The sequence below is a fragment of the Mustela putorius genome, unplaced genomic scaffold (genome assembly GCF_011764305.1).
Source record: "Mustela putorius furo isolate JIRA1106 unplaced genomic scaffold, ASM1176430v1.1 tig00001069_pilon_pilon_pilon, whole genome shotgun sequence".
Taxonomy (NCBI): domain Eukaryota; kingdom Metazoa; phylum Chordata; class Mammalia; order Carnivora; family Mustelidae; genus Mustela; species Mustela putorius.
In genome coordinates, this window is record NW_025421558.1 from 1 (window position 1) to 22,017 (window position 22,017).

The 22,017-nt window shown below is 41.0% G+C and overlaps 2 protein-coding genes across 2 annotated transcripts in view; both read left to right on the forward strand.

The window, feature by feature from the left end:
- Positions 1 to 631: 631 nt before the first annotated feature.
- CCDC82 (coiled-coil domain containing 82) lies at positions 632 to 6,736 on the forward strand (the record flags this gene model as incomplete). The annotated part of the gene is made up of 3 exons (XM_045087159.1): positions 632 to 840; positions 2,942 to 3,127; positions 3,491 to 6,736. Coding segments are annotated over 3 exons (443 nt in total), but the record flags the coding sequence as incomplete, so codon positions are not given.
- Positions 6,737 to 12,520: 5,784 nt separating this feature from the next.
- MAML2 (mastermind like transcriptional coactivator 2) overlaps positions 12,521 to 22,017 on the forward strand; it is a 344,972-nt gene continuing 335,475 nt past the window's right edge. Inside the window, exon 1 of the mRNA XM_004754548.3 lies at positions 12,521 to 14,373. Within this exon, the coding sequence (XP_004754605.1) occupies positions 13,861 to 14,373 (513 nt within the window). The 5' untranslated portion in view covers positions 12,521 to 13,860. The remainder of the gene's footprint in view (positions 14,374 to 22,017) is intronic.

The following is a 22,017-nucleotide window of genomic DNA, read 5'->3' on the forward strand; positions in this document are numbered from 1 at the left end:
TGCACAGCTTGATAAAGCTTATTTATGAATGCCAAATATTTTCTCAGTTTGCTTACTCATAGCTAATTCAGCAATTAGACTGTCCATATCAGTGCTGGCCACCTAGCAGTCCTAATTCCAACTTGCTGATTTTCATAGGCCTTTTAGTAAGTAGCCATAAGATGATCAAATTATTTCTGAAATATTTTGTGGGAAATAGGATATAATTTACACCATAGAGACTGAATGTGATCTGGTTTTTCTCAGTTTTTGACTAAGCTAAATGAATTCCATCTTTTCATTACAGTATCCTGAATTTTTGCTGCTCTTTTTTTCTGTTTTTAATTATAATATCCCATTTATGCTAATTAGAGAGAGGGAAGAGAAATAAAATCTGTGAAGAACACTACTTAATAGTAACTCAAAAGTAAGAAACTAATTTTTTTTCTAGTCTGGTTTCTTGTCATTGAGCAACCTAAATTATCTTTTTATTTAAAGATATCTTGTCAAATATCTACTGTGTGCTCTGTGTTAAAGTAACACATAACGGTGTGTTTTGCTCTTATGTCTTACCCCATTATTGTGATTCCAAATATGGGTTTTAATTTGGCTAGGTTCTTTTTATGTTTTACTTTGTTGTGGTCTTTTCCAGTCTTGGAAAGCTTCATTATGTTTTTCAATTTTTTCCAGGAGCGGGTGGAAAATTATTCTAATGTAAGTATCCATTTGAAGAATCCTGAAAACTGTTCCTGCCAGGCCTGTGGATTGCATCGCCACTGCAAATACTCGGTGCATTTATCAGGAAAGTTGTACAACACCAGGACTATGGAAACAGATGACTTCATGTCACATGATAAACAGGTATTTTTCCCTCTCATTTTTGTTTTCAGTGTTTAGAAATTTTCAATACCTAGCTTGCACAAATAACCCTGTTATTTTTAGAAATGGAGAAAGCACTAAGAGAAGTGAAAAGAGTACAGGGAAGGTATACTTTTTGAATGAGAAAAACATGTCTAGCATATGTCTGGCAAATGCATTCCTAATTCAGATCCTAAACTTTGTGTAAGAACACATCACCCAACCTGCGGGGAGGGGGAAAGGGTACAGGGTGAGAATGAAAAGAAATATAACTGGGGCAAGGGAAACAAAAGTCCCCTTTGTGTCCAAAGGAGAATTTAACCCAAGTGGAAAATTTTATGACAGATAATCTACCAAATTGACAGTCCCCAGGTAAATTCTTGAAGATGCCTGTCATCTTAATATGAGAATAGAAAGAAAACCATGTTTTAGCCTAGAATATATCAGAAGTGTGTCAAATCTAGATAATTGACAAATACTTAAGGTGCTATTAATTTTGAATGAAAAGACAAAACTGATGAAAATATTGGAAAATTTGAAGAAAAGTATTTGATAAAGGAGTACAGTATGAAGAGAGAAGTGCAGGTGTATTCTACTTCTATTTATTTTTTAATCTTTATAAATGTATTGCATTTATAAATGCAAAAATATTAATATTGAGCACTTCCTCTGGTGAATGTGTATATCCATGAAGGGTATGTGTGTTTGGCGGGGTGGGGGGGAGTGGCTCTTAGAGTTGCCTCTAAATACTGCCAGTTAGTTATTAAGCTAGAAATAGATTATTAATCTAAATCCTTCTACTACATTGAGTAGTATGATTCCTTAGTACTAGTGGCAATAATTGATATAATAATTGACCAGATCCCTCTAAACAATCTGCAAGAATCACAAGAATCACTTAGAAAATCACCAAGAATCAACATGGGGATAATAAATTCAAAATTAGTTTTTAATACATCATTTGGCAAGTTACTATAAAAATACATTATAGTTAATATGTTTAAAAATATTGTGTTTAAAAACTGATCTATGATTTTTTATGAGGTAAGACACATAGACCCCTAATAAAAGTGATTTAGTACTTTAAGGATCATGTTCTATTGTATAAGCCAAAAATAGTGCTGTACATTCACTGTCTTTGATGTCTACAGCTAATCCTGGAAAGGGAAGTAAGTTAGAAAACCATTTCTGGAGTTTTGATATTCTTGTGAAAGGGTAAAGATTCTGTATAAAATAGTTATTCAAATATCTAAAAAATAAAAGCAAAGAACATTAATATACTAGTCACACAATGGAAAAACATCAAAGTTAACAAGTATATTAGAAAAATGATTATTCTCCACCTAAAGGTATAGAATTAAAACCTACATTAAAATGCCAGCTGATAGCTCTCAAAGTAGTAAAGTATTTTAAATCAAATGATAAAATGCAGTTCTGTCATGGCTGCATTGACAGAATTTTTTGGAAAAAATTATTTAGTGAAAAACTGCCAATATTGAGTATAACCATATACTTATGACTCTTATAACCATAAGAGTTTATTTCCATTTTATATGTTACTTCTAAACTAGAAAAATATCATAATCCAGGCATTTTTAACTCAGTAACTATGTACATAAAATTGCTTGAATGCTTTTCTTGCTTTCAGGTATCCCCATCCTTCTGTGTTAAAAGCCATTTTTCTTCTCCTTCTCAAACTTGGGTAGCTGTCTTCTGAAGACTCAGTTCAAGCATCACCTACTCAACGACTCTTCTCATCTCTGAATTGGGTTAATTGTCCTTCCTCTCTACCTTGATAGCATCTCTTGCCCAGCATTTGACACATTGTTCTGTAATAATTTTTCTCCCAACACTGTAAGCTCCCCAAATACACGTAGTACATCTTTCCAGTGCTTAGCCCAATACTTGAAACATAACAGATGCTCAGGTTTTTTTTTTTTTAATCTAAGTTATATAATGAGAGAAGGTAAAAGAACTATTGTATAAACATTTTAAAAATTAATAATGCATTATTAGATTTTGCTAATATAAAACAAAGGCTGTATAATCAGTACTATATTTTTTACTTCATTTGTCAGATAATAATGTTTATTCTTTGATTTAGGTGTTTACTGTTGGCAGAATTTGTGCTGAGCGTACCAGAATTTATCATAAACTGAAACATTTTAAGTTCAAGCTGTACCAGGAATGTTGCTCCATTGCAAAGACAGAAGAAGTTGAAGATGAGCAGGTTAAAGAAACAGTGGAAAGAATTTTCAGTCAGTCAAAGGATAGTGGCTGGATTAAGGAGGTAAGGTGAATATAAAAGAATCACCTCATTCATAGATTCTGGAGCCTAATTATGATCAGCGAAAGGATACAAATGACTAGAAGACATTAAATTTCAGAAGAGAATCTCTCCTTCCGCCCCCACCCCCGTCTTTGTATTTTCTCTTCTTCCACCCATTCCTTTCATGCTTATCATTGTCCAACCCTGAACAGGTACCCTGATGTTCTAAGCATTCCTTCAGCTCATCAGATAAAATTGAAATCAGCAATAATGCCACTCTGTCCTTTCACTTTTATATAAATGGTATTCCTTACATATATATTTAGTCCCCTTATTTGACGAAGTGTAGGACTCACCTCTGCTTGTCTGCTTCCTATTCTTTAGAACAGTTCTTGTGACCTGAGAGTGAAGAAGCACCTGGTGCCAATCTGAGGAAAGGATCTCGGCTGCCAGTTCTAATACCACCCACATCCTCTTCTTGAGGACATGGGCTGAGCAGTGAGCACTGTAACTGAAGATCAAGGGGAATGCAGAGGTTTCAGGCCACGGCACTGATTTTGATTCCCCCAAATCCTGTTGATCACTAAATTTGATATCAGTGATAAAGTGGGGGTTTTGAAGAGTGCACTGGATTCCCGAAGATCTGCTGGCAGCTTATAAGCTCTGGTCTGCTCACAGAGCTTTTAGAATTGCTTATGGTACTTGGAAAGAATGCTAATATGATTGCAATCTTCTAAAACAAGTCTAGTTATGTGAATGTATGAGAGAAAACATATAGTAGATTTGCAGGCAACTCAGATCAACAGTATATTTAATCTTAAAAAAAAAAAAAAGACTGACTTAAGATCTGTTGCCTGGGTTATTTTTATCATAGGGAATTTGTAAAAGAGGAAGATAAAAAAGAAGAAAGCTTAGTGAATAAACTTATAAGCAAAGGGAAAGAAAAAGAGAACAAACAACAGGAACTTGTCAGGACATGTCATGTTCCGCAGAGGTCTCCCAGTCTGGACAGTGACATCAGAACTGGTTTCCCTCTGACAATTATCCTCCTGCCACAAATCCCACCTGGTGATCTCTCTGCATCTCCCCCACCCAATCTGGACCTTTCTGTAGTCTTTCTCTCATTTTACTCTCCTCAGCTTTTTATCTTTTACTTTGCTTCGACTTCTCTCCCAGTGCTTTCCTCCCTGTCCTCCTCTGTGCTTTTCTATTTACTTTAGGGGCGTACCATTACTTATCCAGTAAGTCCCATCTTCATTTTCCATGATGGTGTGAAATTCTTAACTGCTTTTATTGGTGCATTTAAGGGTTGCCAACCCTCTAGTGGAGTTGGACAACCTACTGGGTTGTCCTACTGGGACACCATTTTTTAAAGAATTGTGTACCAGGTATAGAAAAATCACTATGCACATACTGTACATATTATGTAATAATAGTATATATTAAGAAGACCATTAAACTTCTTGCAGAGAAAAACTAAAAACACTACTAGATCATGTATTTTAGAGAACGAGTAACAGGGTTTCTAACAGAAGGAACCTGGAATAAAAAAAAAATATTCTTAGGAGGAAAAAAGTCAAGTGTTCTATTAAACTTCAAGAACAACACACAGTATTGGGCAGTTATTTCAAGTTCATGCATGTTTAGGACAATGTGCACATTTTTTCCCACATGTAATACCAAAGAGCTTCATTTTCTTTTTGGGATCCTTCCTGCTTTAAAAATACTTGTCTATGGATTTTCCCAAAAGATGTCCTAGAGACTAAAGTTTAGAGCCACTGTAAACCCATATGCAGCTTTCTGTGCTGTGATTAAAATTCAGAATTTATCAAGTGCTCTGACATTTCGTAGCATCACTCTGCCTGCCCCTCAGTGTCCTTGTGTGACACCATTGTATGTGCTTGTGACACACACCTTCTTCTTTGGCTGCAGGCTCATGGTCATAGCTACCCTAACCCTTCTGAATGCCAGGGCTCAGTGCTGCTCCAGGGGCCTCATCTGTGGCCCTTTTTCCTCTTCCTTCCTTCCTTCCAGATCCCTCTAAACAACCTATTCTTTTATCTCATACAAACTATCTGGTCCTGGCTTTCCTCCTAGTTTGTTTTATCCACCTTGCTTTTTTCCTTACCTGCTCCTCCTCCTCCAAGTGTTTCTCTTCCATTGTCTCAGGATATCTCAGCATTTCTTCCCAAAGACCTGCCAACTGGACTGACTTCATTCTTTCTGTTCCTTCTCCTAACAGTTGAGCTAGGATGATCTGTTTTTAACTTAGGATGATGTTAAAGGGTAGGAGCTACTTGAGTGTAAGAAAGGAAAAAGTGATAAGAAAATTAAAATAAAACCAAAACCTATAATAAATGTAATAAAAATAATTGTCTCATTCTAAATTAGACTGGAAGAACATGCTATCATATGCCACTGACAAAATTCTAACAGGTGTTCTTATTAAGAGGAAAGTGAATGTGATGATGGGATTTCCAGAAAAGTTGAAGATAGGGTTATTGGGACGGGGTGGTGAATACGTGAACATCAGGAAGTGGAAAAAGTAGGTCAATAAAAGTATCAAGTCTCAGTTTTACAATTATATGTAAATTTTAAATGTATTACATAAAGATTGTTACATAAGAAAGAATTTTAAATAATGATTTGATATCCCATCCCTTCCTGAAACTCCTCATGCAGGCTCTTCTTCTTTCCCCCTTTAAAACTTCTTTCCTTTTCTTTTTCTTTTGCTTCTTAAACTGATGTTTCTCAAATTGTGGCTTTAACTACCTATGTCAGAATCACCTAGAAGTTTGTGGAAATTGTGTAGTTCCTAGCCTCATGGCAGTCCTATTGAATGAGAATCCTTGGGTTAAACACCCAATATTTAACAAATTAGGTGATTCTTAAACAAATTGAAGATTGAGGGCCACTGCTTAAAGGTACATTGTCACTCAAGGTTTCCTTCTCAGTCTGCCTTGACAAACCCATTCCTTTCTTCATGTCTAACTGCTGTTTCTGAACAGAAGACCCCAAACTCCTTCTTTTACGTTCTGACCTCTTTTCTCACACTCATTTCCACAGTTCCAACTGTTTTAATCAGTAGGTCCGACCTGGAATTCGAAGGGGTTAACAAATAAGATCGAAACTCTCCAGATTTTCAGTAAAAAAGAATGATGGAACCAGAATCTTTAGGTGGAAAGAATGACCAGGAAATACGGACTGCCTTCTGAGTTTCACTTTTCCTTTGAAGGGCTTACTTTTTTCTTACTAAAGCTGACCCCACCTCATCCCCCTTTAAATCTCAGAAATAGCATACTATAATGGTTAAAAGCATGGATTTAAATATTTTCTAGGAGTAGAATTTGGAGGCAAGTTACTTTATTTCTCTAAGTTTTCTCTTCAGCAAAATGGAATTAAAACAGTAATAGAGTTTTGGTTGGAAAATTAAGTGATCAACACATTTTAAGCATTTAATACTGGACCTAGTGATTAATAAGTGATCAGTTAATGTTAACTGTTATTAGTAATAAAAGCGAGGAGAGGTTTCCTTCCTTTTCTTAGTATAGCTGGGATAGATTATAATTTTCCAGAAAAAATTTAATAAGATAAAAAAGAAAGCATAAAAAAAGTCAAACTTTTGGGGCCCCTGGGTGGCTCAGTGGGTTAAGCCGCTGCCTTCAGCTCAGGTCATGATCTCAGAGTCCTGGGATCGAGCCCCGCATCGCATCGGGCTCTCTGCTCAGCGGGGGGCCTGCTTCCTCCTCTCTCTCTGCCTGCCTCTCTGCCTGCTTGTGATCTCTGTCAAATAAATAAATAAAATCTTTAGAAAAAAAAAAGTCAAACTTTTAAGGTCTAGGTTTCTAATTCTAGAGTTCTTTACTTCTAACTAGTAGAACCCAAGTTCTTCGTCAAAAGAATCCCTAAGTAATCCAAGGGTTATTTCCCCTCCCGTTCTTTTCTTCATTCTTTCCAGAGAAGGTGATCCCATCAGAGATCTTCGAGGAGAAAAAAATTTCATGGCCCTGCCTAGAAGGAAAGCACACTCCTCCTATACTTTTCCATAGGATCCTATTACCACAAAAGTTAGGGTCATCAGGATCTCTCTTTTTCACTGGGAATAGAACCAGAGTTCACAAGTAGAGAAACCATTAGGTCAGTTAATCTCCTCAACTGAAGTCAGCAGTTTGAACTTTCCAAATCATCTGTGGAATTTCCAAATCATCCTGACTCTTCTCTTACCTTCTCCTACCCTGGTCTTGACTCTTCATCTTCAGTGGTTGTCACTTGAATTTGGAATCTCATTACCTAACTTATTACAATAGATTCATAACTAAATGACAAACTATTCTAGAATGATGTTTTACCATTTTTCTTAAAATACACCCCAGATTATGTCAATCTCTGCCTTAACACTTTAGCAGTTTCACATTGCCTGTCACATTATTGCTAAACTCCTTCACCTAGCATTTCATACTTTTTATTCTGTGACTACAACCTCTTTGGTTCAGTCTCATCTCTCTCCATTCCCCCCAAAACCCCTCAAATTATAGTCAAACCCCATACTTTCTTGCTTCTTTACTGTGGTATGGACTGTTGCCCTTCTCCCACCAGATCTTTGCCAACCAAATCCTTTCTCCAACAGTTTAAGTGCTACTTTTTCCTGACCACCTCAACTAACCATGGCTATTCTTCTGAACCCCCATACAGTGTCTATATAGTTCTTTAAGGCACTTGTTACTGGTGTATTACCACTGAACTCTGGCCTCCTTAGGGACAGGGAAAGAAATTTTTTTGGTATCTAGACAGTCATCAGAAAGTATTCAATATATGTTATATGTTCAACAAATTTTTGTTGAATAAGTTATTGAAGTTGTTATACTTCTATAAATATGGTAATTAAAAAATTATATTTTATAAAAATATTATGAGATTAATAATAATGTTCAGCTTTATTTCTTTCCAATACTTTATGAGTTAGAAATTCTTATTTGAAATTGTGTTCCTGTTAATAAGATTTTTTGTTCATGATTATCCTGAAATGAGAAGTGAACGTATTCCTGTTTGTGTCTATAGATTGAAAAGGCCTACCTTATTTTCTTTGCTTTGAGTAAAATAACTAGCTTTTTTATTATATACACAGAAATATGGTCAACTTCAAGAATATCTAAATTGGGCGGATTACTTTCAAGATGAGAAGTTTGACTGAATTGTAACACATTTCCTTCAGAGAAGATTTTATAAATTCCTGTAAATGTGAAGATCATGGGTCTTGTTTCTCTGTATCATGTGACATATTTGTATATTTTGTGTGTATTTTCATGGCAAATATCTTGTTTAAAACATATATTCATCTTAATTTCCATGAAATGGCACTCTACAGTCAAATAAAAGTTTTATCTGCTGTACATAAAAACATTAGCCTAATAATTTTTAAGAGTATTTTAAAGTTATAAAACAATGCCTTTATAACAGATGATTATCAAGCAAATGAGCTGTTCATGTCCTGTCTTAGTAGACAAATATTGTATTTTAAAAATGAATTCAGACTAACATCTATGTGTATTTATTATTGAATCCCTACCCAGATGTTTTTATTATCCTTTCACAGTATTAAATGATCTGCACTGATATATTCTTTACTGCTGTCATTATCTAAATCAGTGGGCCATGGAAGAAACGTAATGTTTCATTCAGTACAATCCCCTCATGTCAGAATCAAGACTGTAGTTTACCCACTCAAAAGAGGAGTACTTTTCTCCTTTTCTAAGGAGTCTTTCAACCCTCATATTCAGGAATAATTTCATGATACGTATTTTCATGCTTCATAATGTTCTTTCTATTTTTTATTCAATTTGTCTACATGTTAATGATTAAGATGTATTTTATTTATTTTTATCCTTAACCCTTCCCATATATGTATTTATGTTAGGATATGAAGACCTCAGACAAATTCAGCCAAAAATAGTTTAAAAGCATACTTTGGCATTTGCATTGCTTTGCACATCTACATTTTCTCATAATATAATAAAGTGAAATGGTTTCTGGTGACCAAATGGACCCTGTCTATTCTGTATCTTTAATTCTTAAAGGTAATATCATAGTAGGATCTACTTTTCGGTGCAATTTTAGATACTTGTTTCTGACCCCAAGTGTTGACTGAACCTGGCTTTAGTTGTTATGTGGTTCATGCATGGAGTTCAGTCTATGTGCATACATAAAAAGCTACACTTCATTAAGTCCTTACATAGAGATTACTTAGTATTTGCTTCAATTTTCTGAAATTATCCCTATTCCTACTGTAAGCAAAACATGTGGAAAAAGTTCACAAAGTGCTGAGAATACTGATGCTGATGTTTCACATGAGGAGTATATACCTTTTTGAAAAGTGTAAAATAGAAATTTCAGTCACATATCTCTATTCTTATTTCTCTGGCATATGGAAATAATCCTTAACTAAAATGAAGCCATAGTTGAGAGCTGAAGATGAAGTGACAGTGCCCAAAAAGAAGCAAGGCAGAACTGGAGGAAAAGTAATAGTCACGTTGGAAGGGTGAAGGATCATGAATGACTTGTAGAAAGGAAGGCCACGGAAAACGAAAGTGAATGATCTGTAAAGTATCTCTAATGTCCCCAGGAGCATCACTTCTCATATGCTCGCGACACTGCAGACAAGCCCGAGAATGCTGAAGAGTGAGATTGCCTTCCACCTGGAGAGTTTTTTAAATTAACTTATGTATTGTTTTAAATATCATGCATTTACTTTGTAAAAATTAAGGCACTAATGATTAGAGGGACTTAATGATGGCAGCTGACCCAGTTCCTAGGTCAGGCATCTTGCTGGCATGAAACATTTTTCCCACTGGAACAGCATTCTGACTGTTGATCAAGGAAATGTAAAAGTAGTTTTGCTGATGTCTGCAGTTACTGCAACCAAGCAAACTTCATAAGTGGGTGTTTGAAAACTACAAGAGGCTTTTTAGGTATACGGTAACACCAAAAGAATGGCAGAGAGACAAGCTGTTAGGAAACGGAAATGAGCCTGGACTGGGAGGCCAAAAGCAAGGAGTCCATAAGAAAATTGAAATGTTGAAAAAACTGAATTAACCTCAAACAGGTATTATGACATGCTGTATGATTTTATCAACATCATTGATTTGCTTTAACACCAAAAAATACTTTGTAAATTTAAAATCCTACATGTCTGTGAAGTGTTTAGATCTTGGCATTTATTACTGTGGTGTTAGGTGCTTTAGTGTTAAGTAGCCATGTTAGGAGAGATGATGAGTCAAAAATGGACAAGTAAAAGGAAAGCAATCCTTGAAAGAATTCATATGGCTACACAGAAACAAGGCTTAGAGAACAATACCATTAAAAGGAGGGGAGGGAAATGAGGAACAAAATAAATGTTTATTTTATTGGCAGTTGGATGTAATTGACCATGCTTTCTCACTTGTCTGCTCTCACCTTCAGATGGGTGGTTCTATTCACTACTCATTTCTTGGAGGCTTAGACTCTAGCAAGCTGATTAGAGTGTAATTGCAGCTTTGCAATATTGAGGTAGCAAGCCCAGTGGTTAAGAGAGCACAGGCTTGCCATCGGTGTTGAGGTAGAGCCCTGAGCTGTTATTTCCTAGTCACATGAACTGGAACGAGGAGTTTAATTTCTGGGAGCCTCAGTTTCCTCACTTCTAAGTGAGGTTAATAATACTTATCTTTCAAGACGGTGGATTAAGGGAGATCTATGTGAAGTGCTGTGCCTGAAACAGTGATTAAATAAACAGTAGCTGATGTGAATGGAAATGAGGATGTGCATAATGATTTCAGCTTGAATTTAATGGGCTGTAAAGGAAAAATGTATATAAAAGACACTCTAAAAAAAAGTGACACACACCGCTGAATATAGTATAAAAATCTATTAAACTGCTTGACATGTTTTTAAGGTATGTCCCTGTCTAGCATGGAAATCAAAATTTGTATCAGAAAGGAACAACGGTTTTGACTAAGGATTCTGAGTTACTAATGAAAATCAATGCTATGGCATCACTGTCCAGTAAACAGTGTTTTAAATTTAAATGTTGCATTTTCTCTTTTATCAAGTATGATTGCTGAATATAAAGTACCCATATAATGGAAGATAATGTCTAATGAGTACAACTTTTTAAAAAAAATCAAATGTAAAATGATCAAAACTCCTTCAATTTTTAATGACACCTCATGAGAGACTTCCCCATGAAATCTGCATACCTAACAAAAACAAATTCCTGCCTTTCCCCACGTAACTAGTGAGGAACTTAGCCTTGGAAAGGACAGAAGTTCCAATGAAAAGTAAAAAAAAAAAAAAAAAAGAATAAGTTACATTCCATCAGAGTATACTTGTCCCCAACTCCAAACAAATATTCCAGAACTTGTGAAAATAAAATGGACTAAAGGAGACCAGCCTATTGGGAACTAAATTGTAAATAAATCCAGTCTTAACCATGTTTCCATTGACTTTACCCATTCATTTCTTTCCATAGGTCAATTTGGAGAAGGGCCGTGTCACTGAGGTGGGAGTATTCGTTTAAATTAATGAAGTCCCATTGCTCGAGACCTCAAATCCAAGTGACTTCGGAGTTAGGACACACTGCATGGTTATGGTCCTGACGATCCCAATTTTGTGCTCACCTAAACTTCTTGAAACTCCACGGCTACATACTGAGTTTTCTCCATGCATATATAAACCAGATAGCCGTGGATCTTGCAGTGACTTGTCATAAGTCATCTCGTATTTTCAAAGAAAAACCTTCATTTTCTTTTCTAGAACTGGGACCGGTGATTTCATCGTCATAAAATCTCTTATTTACCCCTGCTGAATTGCTTGTAATCACCGAAGCTGACTTACCCAAAGACGCACAGAACAGGCAGGCAGGTAGACAAGACACTGGCCTCCCCTTTCCGGGTGGGCTAGCGATGTGATTTCCACTGCACCCCGCCGCCCCCCGGCCCCCAACACGCACATCCTCGCCCGCCTTCCTTATTATACTAATGAGCATTTCCTCCGTGCTCACCCAGCTCTCGCTGGGGTGCTCAGTGGTGTCCTTTACAACCTATTGAAAAATGAAAATGATACCCTCAGGGGGGGCGTCAGGTAGGTCTGAAAGGGAAAATACATTCCCTGGCCGGGAATTTCTTCAACATTTAGAGCTGGTGAAGTACATGGGTAGGGGTTGGGGAATTTCCCCAGCCTTCCCCACTCGGCCAAGTCAGGCTCCGGGAGCCCCGGCGAGACGCGCCGCGCGCAGGCTGTGGGATTTACGCCTTCGGCCACTGGGAGGCCCTCTGCGTTCCCCTTTCTCGGGCGCCCGGCTGCAATTACTCACTCGTGCAGTGACACCAGCCTTCCACCAGGGAGCCGCCGCTCGGCTCTCCCGCCCGCCCCCTCCCCCCGCCCCCATCTGCAGCTTGCTGGCTCTCTCTTTCTCCCTCTCTGTCTCACTCTCTCTCTCTTTCTCTCCCTCTCCTATCGGAGCACAATGAAAGCCTGTGTATCGCCGTGACTCCGGGCAGTGGAGCCAGTGTCAGCAAAGCGGCTAACAACAGACGGGAAAGAGAAAGGAAAATACAAGCTACTTATTTTTTTTTTTTCTTTCCATCTATAAAGCGGAGCAATACAGGAGATAGAACCACATTGCTTATTGCGAGTCCAGACCCTCAGATCCACTGGCCGGGGATGGAATGTACAAAAGTGGACAGAAAAGTGGCTGGACATGACTCGGTGCAATTTGCTGGAAGTTTGTAAGTTTGACCATCGTTTGTAAATTACTCTCGGAAGAGTTTGTCTCTCTTGATACTGTATTAGAATAGAGCCGCCGGGGGTGAGGAAGCGTAAGCGGGAAAGAAAAAAAAAAATGTGTTGAAGGATCTCTCTCAGTGGCTAGCGACTTCAGACTGCTTTCATTTAAGGCTAGGAAACCTTAGAGGGAATGAGGATTTTTACCGGTGATTGGATTAGCTGAAGAAAAGAGCATGGTCCAAAAGTCCAGTTACTGACATTGTTAACAATTGAAAAGCTATCTCCCTCTTTTGGGAGAAGACAACATCCTACAGTACCCCAAAGAGGAGAAAACACCGGAGCCAAGGGAAAGGGAGGAAAAATTAAAAGCCAACAGACAGCCTCTCTTGATTTTTTGTACATTCTGAACATTGCCTTTGAAAATTTCCTGAAACAGCACTTTTTTTCCTAACCCGAAGAAAAGTAAAGGCTGCAGGTTACATAGACGTGGTAGAGATGTGTTTCTCTGCAGAAACATCCCCATAAAAAATTTTTCTGAAACAACTAGGTGAGGGGGAGTCCAACCTCTATTAATACTCCTCTCAATTCCCTTTGCTGTCTGTTTCTGTCTCTGGCTTGACAATCCCTGAATTCTTGCTCTAACCCCCAGATCGTGTGTTTACAAAGTACCTAGGGGCTCTTGTCAGCCTGGTGGGGGGGAAAAAAAAAACCACCAACTCTGTCCAAGTTCTCAAGAGCTGTCAAATGCAATTAGAGTAAGTTGATAAGGGTTTGTTTCCAACTAATCCTCTGCGACTGGTTCTGCTCTGTCTCCTCACCCTCTTTTTACTAACTCCCCTCCCCCACACCTTCTCCACGGCTCCCCCCAACCTCTGAAGACCTCTATTCATGTGGCCCTGAACACTGAGCTCACATTGTCAAAAACAGACTTGCCTGCAATAGCCAGCAGTAGCCTCCTTCCACCTCACCATCCCAGAGGCAGCGTTGTGTCCAGTAAGATGGGGGACACAGCGCCCCCACAGGCCCCCACAGGAGGGCTAGGGGGGGCCCCTGGGGCGGGGCTCCTTGGAGGGGGCTCAGTCACCCCAAGAGTGCACAGTGCTATCGTGGAGCGCCTCCGGGCTCGGATCGCCGTCTGCCGCCAGCACCACCTGAGCTGTGAAGGACGCTATGAGCGTGGTCGGGCTGAGAGCTCAGACCGGGAAAGAGAGAGCACCTTGCAGCTCCTGAGCCTGGTACAGCATGGCCAGGGGGCAAGGAAGGCTGGCAAGCACGCCAAGGCCACTGCCACTGCGGCCACCACGGCAGCCCCTCCACCGCCCCCTGCTGCCCCTCCTGCAGCCTCTCAAGCAGCGGCGACAGCAGCCCCACCGCCCCCACCAGACTATCACCATCACCACCAGCAGCACCTGCTCAACAGTAGCAATAATGGTGGCGGTGGTGGGATCGACGGTGAGCAGCAGTCACAAGCTTCAACCCCTGGGGACCAGAGGAACTCAGCCCTGATTGCGGTAAGGCACCTGGTTTTCTCATGATTCTCGCTGTGGTCCGCTGGCCTTTTGTGAGGGTAGAGCTTGCCTTGGCCTGAGGGGGAGCGGACAGCAAGGAAAAGGGCCAAGGTGCTACCTGGCTACCTCCCAGGCCATCGGGTAGGCAGTCTGTGCAGCTTTACACTCTTACTCATCAAGTTCTCTGGTGCTCATTCATGGCTATTCCTACACTAGTAGGCTGTCTCTTAGGAAGTAGAAAGCCCGAGCTTCCCAGAGGCCCCCTGGAGTCAAGAGTGGCTACAGGCTTGCAAGATCTGAGTGAACCGCTGAGGAAGGCCCTGTCCTCACAGATCTTCTCTTCTGGCTAGCCAGCTCTGATTAGGCCCAACAAGCCGTGCTTCAGCCTGAGTTCCTCTGTCAGTCCAGCTGACCTTCCTCAAAGCCTTTTCCTGCATTTCCCATTTCCCCTTTGAAGTGGCCCCTTCTTGGGTTAAGAGACCATAAGTGGCGATCTCTAACAGAGAAGTTCCATGAGTGTCCCCTCAATCGAAAGAGAAATGTGGGGGAAACATCCCTAAGATGGGTGAGGGAATGTTTCTGAGAGGCTTACTCCCTGATTTCCCAGGGATACCCCCACTGCCCCCTCCCACTGAGCTTCTTTTCCCGGGCACCACAGGCAGGTCATGCCAGCTGACAGCGTTCAGGACAGTGGGCAGGCACGGAAGGGGCCGTTTACGCACTATCATCCTAGGAAGTACCTTGTCTTCAGCCACTCCTGGTGACAGGACATCAAACCTGAAAGTTCTGACTGAAGTTTCTGGCTGGCAGTTCTTCCTCAGAGGCACAGACACACCCCATCCCAGAGGGAGTATCCCTTGAATCATTGGTTCTCGGTGCCAGTCCTGGTCAGGTGACCGCCTGCCGTGCACCGGCTTCCCCTGGATTTGCCAGGCCAGTGGCCTCTGGGTAGAAGGTGGAACCCCTGCCCCACAGCCCTGCAGGCCACCTCCATTTCTGAGGTCTGTGGGGCCCTTGATCTTCTGTCTGCTCGCAGCACCGCTCCGGCTTGCCTAAGCCAGCCCTAATGAAAGTCAGCAACAGGAAATAGCCATGTGAGACTAAAAGTACTGCAAAAGCCCGAAGGAGAGGAGGACAGTGCGTCCAACTCCTTTTCCAAAGGAGCTTGAAAAGGAGCTCTGGAGAGTGGACCCCCTCTCCCCGCCCCAGCCAGGCCTATAGGATGCTTCTTTGTGGCTCCCCCTTTTATCTAGCCAGGGCGTGTAGTGAAGTTTCTAGAAGTTCTGGGAAAGCTAGGTTAGTGGTCATCTGCCCCACCACACACACATTTTGCTTGGGTTGCCTAGAACTGCAACTTCCTGGCATGAGCTCCAGAGGAAAAATAACTGGTAACAGTTGAACTACCCAGTGTTTGCTGTCTCATCCTTGAATGCAGTTGACCTGTGGGGTCCTATTAGAGCTTCAAGGACTAGTTTCCCTTCCCTACCACCTGTTCCATCCCACCACTCCTTGGAATTCCCTAGGAGAGCAGTGGGAGTTTTTTTTTTTTTTTTTTTGTGAAAGGGAGCTGCTGAGGTGAATGGCAGAGGGGGTGGGGGGTGGGGAAATCACTCAAAGGGAGAGAAGAATGAGGTTTGTATGTATGTGTGTGTGTCACTGGCATCTGCAGCCAGAAGCATCTAAATGCCTTGATTGTCCTTAGTAAATTTATAATCTGTCTGCAAGTCTCCCAATAATACTGCTTTGTGCACTTCGCAGTCTCCTGGTAAGTGTTTCTGGGGATGACACAGGGGACGAGGCGCTCAGCCTTTTTCAGTGGAGAAGACGATATCTGTCTGGGGTGCCAAAACTGGAGGTGGCCCTCGTATCTCGGCCAGGAAGGTGGCATGTCTGCTTATGGCCATTTTTGATTTTTTTCTTTTCTCCACGGTGGAAGTAGAATGAGGCTGGCTCTTTTGTGGCGGGGGGGGGGGGGGACGGACTTTGGGATGCAGAATGAAACCAGCCAACCTCAATGGTTGTTGTAACTTTACGATAGCACTCTCCATGCTGGTAGGAAGTGAGAGGAGGGGGTCCTGCCTTTCCGGACTGAAGGCTTACTGCTGCAGAAGCCAGAGGTGGCTGTTGTACCACTCCTGTTCTGAGAGAGAATCTGATTCTTTCCTTCTAACCACCAGTGACCTCCTGAAACATCGCCTTGGAGGAGGCCCCTCTCCGAGCTCGGTGATGATGAGAGGTGCCCTGTGAGTTAAGACTAAAAAGAACAGTTTCTTTCTGATGCTTGCTTTTCATTGAAAACGTGTGGTTTTGCAAAGATTGATCCACCACCCCCTTTTTGGTTATTGGAAATTCCCTTCTCCATTTTAGCTTCTAAATTTGGAGCTTTGTTACTCAGCATGGTACTCAGAGATGGTGATGCAAGTACTGTATGAACCCGATAACATTGTGTTTGAAGGGAGGCCTGGGCACTGGGAACTGATTCATCCCCGCACATTAGATCGGCAGGTCCCACCTCACATGGGCTCCTCTTATTTTCAGAGACACTATTAATTTGAAGGGAGATTTTGCGCGGAATGAGTGGCAGAGTTCTTTCTTAATTTTACCTCTGTGTGCATGACCAGATTTACTTCTGTCTGGGTGTATTGAAGAGTTAATCCATATGCCATAAGTGGCCATAAAGGTCCTTTCGTGGGGAGAGAGAGAAAATATTGGTCATCTAAAACCAAATATGCACTGAATCCTCAGATGGAATCTCTGTATGCTGCGTATTTGCCAGTACAATGCCTAGTATGGAGTCAGTAATACTGGAACGTGGATGGCAGGGGAACTTCTGGTCTGTGGGATTGCATCGACTTGAGGGCTATTGTGCTGCAAGAAATATATAAAGTCTGAGTTTTTTCAATAGCCCAAGTTTCCCGAACAATGCAATAACCTCCAAGCCAATGCTAATGCTCTCCACATTGACAGCCTAATTCTACAGCCCTTACTCAGCCAATTTCTTCGTTTAGCTCAAGTGCAAGTTCAGGGGAAGCCCCATTGCTACAGAGACTGCAGGAACAGGGCCTTTCAGAGGGCCTGGATTATAGGGCTTTGAGCAGATCTGCATTTCTAACCACTTGGAGCAGGCTTTAGGCACTGAATCATTTTCTGGTGAAGTACGTTTAAATCTTTGAATGAACTGTGAGACTGATTAATTGCTGGTCCAATACAGTAAGGTTTAGAGCTTCTGCGGTTCGTTATTAATCTTTCCCTATTGCCTGAGACAAGCTCTTTTTTTCCGTTGCATAGATTGTGTTGCTAGGATGGATAGATAAGTGGTTCCAAGTCATCTTTGGCTTTAGAGATTATCTTTTCTCTAACGTAGTGTGGAGGAAAGAAAGCAGATCAGACAGGGAGTCTGCCTCCCCGATTCTGCTTGATCACTAACCAGATGGGTGACCTAGGACAAGTTACTTAGCAGTCATCTGTAAAACAGAGAGAACAATATTGCTGTCCTAGTGTGTTGAGAGAAGCAAATGAATGTGTGTTTCTGAACAGGCGTTGGGAAAAAATAAAGCACTATAGAAATGCAAGGCATTATTACTAGTATTGCTAATAATAAACTACTAAGCAACGAATCATAATACCGGTTTTTCCAGGGATTAAAAGGATACTTAAGCTTTCAGTTGTCTGTTTTAAATGGTGAAATAGCTTTTATTGTAAATAGAGGGATTGGTATTTCAAATTTAGCGCTGCCAAGATAAGACTGAGTTATCAGTGTGCTTAAGTGTTCCTGAAGGTGCCAGGAAATCTTAGTTAAAACGTGCTGTGTTGTGAAAGTGGTTGGGGTCCTTGCGCGCATGTCTTTTACGGGCCCTGCCGGGACCAGAGCAGCTTGGGAAAGGTGTGTCCACCGGAGCGTCTAAGGAATATTAGAAAAGTCGTTTGCACAAATGGCATGGGAAAGTTAAATATTTTGTCAACAATAGTCTAAAATGTTAATTGTTAGCTTAAGAAAGTCAGACAAGTTAAATCATTGCCAGAGTTCCCTGGTTATTTTTAACTGATAATAATCAAGTTTCCAATTGACAGTTCACAGTCTGAGAGGTGTAAGTGGGGGGGTTTGAGAACAGAAACAGTTCATTGGCCAGATCTGGGTGTCTCCAGCTGTCTCCATGATAAATATCCTCCCCAGGACAGTGATAGGAGTGTTTACATTATTTATATATGCAGCCATCATTTCCTTAAGAACTGACCTATTTTTGTTCTGTTTTCCAGAACAAAGTAATAAAGGGAGAGTTCTTATCTCTCCAGGATTTTCCTACTACTTCTTTCAAGTAAATATAATTATAAGATCTCACAAAGGCAAAAGAGTTCAAGTGGAGAGAGAAGTTGGTACAATCCTTTATCAAAAATGGACAGAAAGCTTGCTTTGACAGCGAGGGCTATTATGTCAAGCAAGACGCCTTGCTTGTTTGGGTCAGTGTTTGTTTACAGAAGACATGTGTGTTCCTTGAAATAATGTCCTTGTTAGGTGATGTTTTTCAAACTTTAGAGTTCTAAACCTTCTAGTTTAATATTGTGTGGCTTCCCTCTGCCTGTAAACCTTTTGTAAGTTACCGAGACAAACATGGGTTTTCAGATGTTCTAAGACGTAATAATTAAATATGACTAAAAGAGTGGCTATGATTAGCTGTTCTTGTTTTTAATTGTTGTTGTGTGTGTTTGTTTTTAGTGCTGCTATTTAGTCTCAAAAAGCATGGCTGGAAATTTTAAAGAATCATCCGTCCTGCCGTGCATGGCAACGAAGCTATCCCAAGTGGATTCTGCTACTTCCTTGTTCTTTAATTCAGGCCCTTATATATGTTCATAGGCTGGATCATGTTTAATGCAAACAATTCCAAATTCTTTCTTCTGCATTTTCATGCTAATTTCCCCTCACACTCTAATCAGGCTCTGTGGGGGAATAGGGAGAAATATGTGTAAAGACATAGTCCCTGCTTGCTTACCAGTCCACTGGGCAAATCAAGACCATGTTGGTAAAGGAACGGTACAAGAACGAAGTCGGTGGAATGGACCAAAACTGATGTCAAAAATCAGAAGGAAAAAGGACTTAGTACTCATTGAGTCGTAGAATGTACCAGGCACTTTTATATTTTATATAATGCCTTCAAACAAACAAACAAAAAAAACACACTGGCGAGTAAGCAACACGTGCCCCACTTCACGAATAAGGAAACCGAGTCTTAGAGCAATAGTAAATGGGAGAATTTAGTGCACAGATTCTATATTTTGACCTGTATCCAGATCTACTTCACACCTACTAGCTGGATGAGCTTGTGGAAATGACTTTATTCTTCTTGGCTATCGGTATCTTCATCTGGAAAAACAAAGCTGGTGCTCTTTACCAGAACATTCCGCACAGTGCCGGACATACAGGAGGTTCTCAAAATGGGAGGACTGCTAGGGGTTGGTAGGAGAGAGCTTCACACCTGGCCCGGGGAGAGCCTTTGTGCGGGTCAGCAGCAGGGCCTGGGGGGGAGGAAGCGTGGGACGGGGTCGCTGAGGGCGGATGGGTATCCAGGTCAGGTGTGGGACAGAGTGCAGCCTGGCTGACGGCGTTGGGTGTGAGTAGTGAGAGGGACAGGTGAGCTTGATTGCATTGCTGGTGGGGCTGAACCTCTGGCAAGAGTACGTCAGTAGCCCAGGAAAATGGTAGAGCAAGGAAGGCTCTGAGAAGTCAGCATCAGTGAAGCAATAATAATCCTTCACACACTTGAAGACAAGTATTACACTTCCCCTCCGGCAGCCTCTTCTCAGAGCACATTGCCTAAGTGTTCTGTATTACCTATCTTCAGGTCCCTAGAGCTGCTTAATGCCTTGCTATTTACACACTTCCCTTCTTCCCGGTGAGTTATATACAGCATGACATGGCCTTTGGCATCGAAAGGAGACGGTTTTAAAACACGCTCGCTAGACACAGAAGAGAAACTAAAAGAAGCTGAACCAAAGACATGCACCTTTCTTCCCAGGCTCCCCAGGCCTTCCAGGGCAAGTAAGAATTGCCCTGGGGGAAAAGCGTCTTCTCTTGACATGTAAACTTCCCTTCCCAAAGAATGTGTTTGCCTGTTTATGAACTTGGCAAAACTCATTTCATTAAAATTTAAAAAAAAATTGGGAGCAGAAACTTGGATGAGGGGCTGTGATTCCAGATGCTGTTTGAGATTCGCTCGCTTGCTTTTTAATGCAGATGTGTTCCATAGCTTTCACTTGTCCTAAGCTTCAGTGGGGTCCCATTTTCCCATTTGGTCCAAGTTCATATGGCACAGGGAAACTTCCCTATGGAGAAGATGGCAGAGGAGAAAAGCCAACACTTTCTGATCGAAGGTATGATGATGTCAGGGTGCTGACCACAGTGAACGGCTGCCTGTTTCGACCTTTCCAACTTGTATCTAAGGGGCAGATGTGAAAGACTCAGAGCTGTTCAATTTCCTTAGAGAGGGGTTGAGAAGAGATGTCCACCCGATCTCCACTAGTCTTAAAAGAAGGCCAGAGAGTTGGGCCCTACCCAGTTGCTGAAGGAATGGCTATGAAAATGGGCAAATAACAGTGTGTATGTGCGCTTCGCTCTCCATAGACTTTAATGACTTTAGCAAAGGTCCCAAAATTTTACACCAAGGTTGTAGACATGGGTGCTTTACAGAGTTTGGAAATTAGCTATTAATTCAGTAAAGAATTATTGTGCAGTAATTCTATGCCATGAAAGTTCATGTATCCATGGTGAGCAATTTGATATAGACTTTGCCCTCTTAGTATTTACGGCTAGGAGGGGTGTGGATAGGGTTGGAAATAGAGGTGTGAAAGTTGGCTTAAGGAGACATGGTGGCATAGCAGTTGTGGGGGTGAGACTACCTGGTTTCAGATCACAACTTTACCACTTAATAGCTGTGTCTTCTTGGTTAAGTTAATTGAACTCTCCTGCCTCAGTTTCCTCAGCTGGAAAATGGAGTGATAGTAATAGAACTAGTCCAGGTTGTTGATTAAATGAGGTAAATGCCTGCTACCTAGTAAAGGCTCAGTACAATTTAGCTGTTGTTACTGTGAAAGGTGACCTGCCTGAGTCAGATTCATGTTTTTTTCCAGCTCAAAATTCCATCTTCAGAATATGTGTGAGATGTTTCATGGGGCATGGCTTTTCTTTTCTTTCTTTTTTCTTTTTTCTTTTTTTTTTTTTAAGATTTTATTTATTTATTTGACAGACAGAGATCACAAGTAGGCAGAGAGGCAGGCATAGAGAAAGGAGGAAGCAGGCTCCCCGTTGGGCAGAGAGCCTGATATGGGACTCGATCCCAGGACCCTGGGATCATGACCTGAGCCGAAGGCAGAGGCTTTAAACCACTTAGCCACCCAGGCGTCCATGGCTTTTCTTTTTAATATCTATTAAAATGGTTAGTGATGGATCCCGTATTATCCAGTTTCCCAAAATTGTCTAATATGGAGATATCATCTGGGATAGATTCACATTTTCCCTGGCGTGGGTTTAATAGTGTTCTTCTTGAGAACAGGATCAATGAATAGCCCTTCCATTCCTGGGATTCTAGGCCCTATGATCTAGAACTTGACTAGAGTGTTTATTTGACTTCTGGAATAGAGGCTGGCTTTCCATTC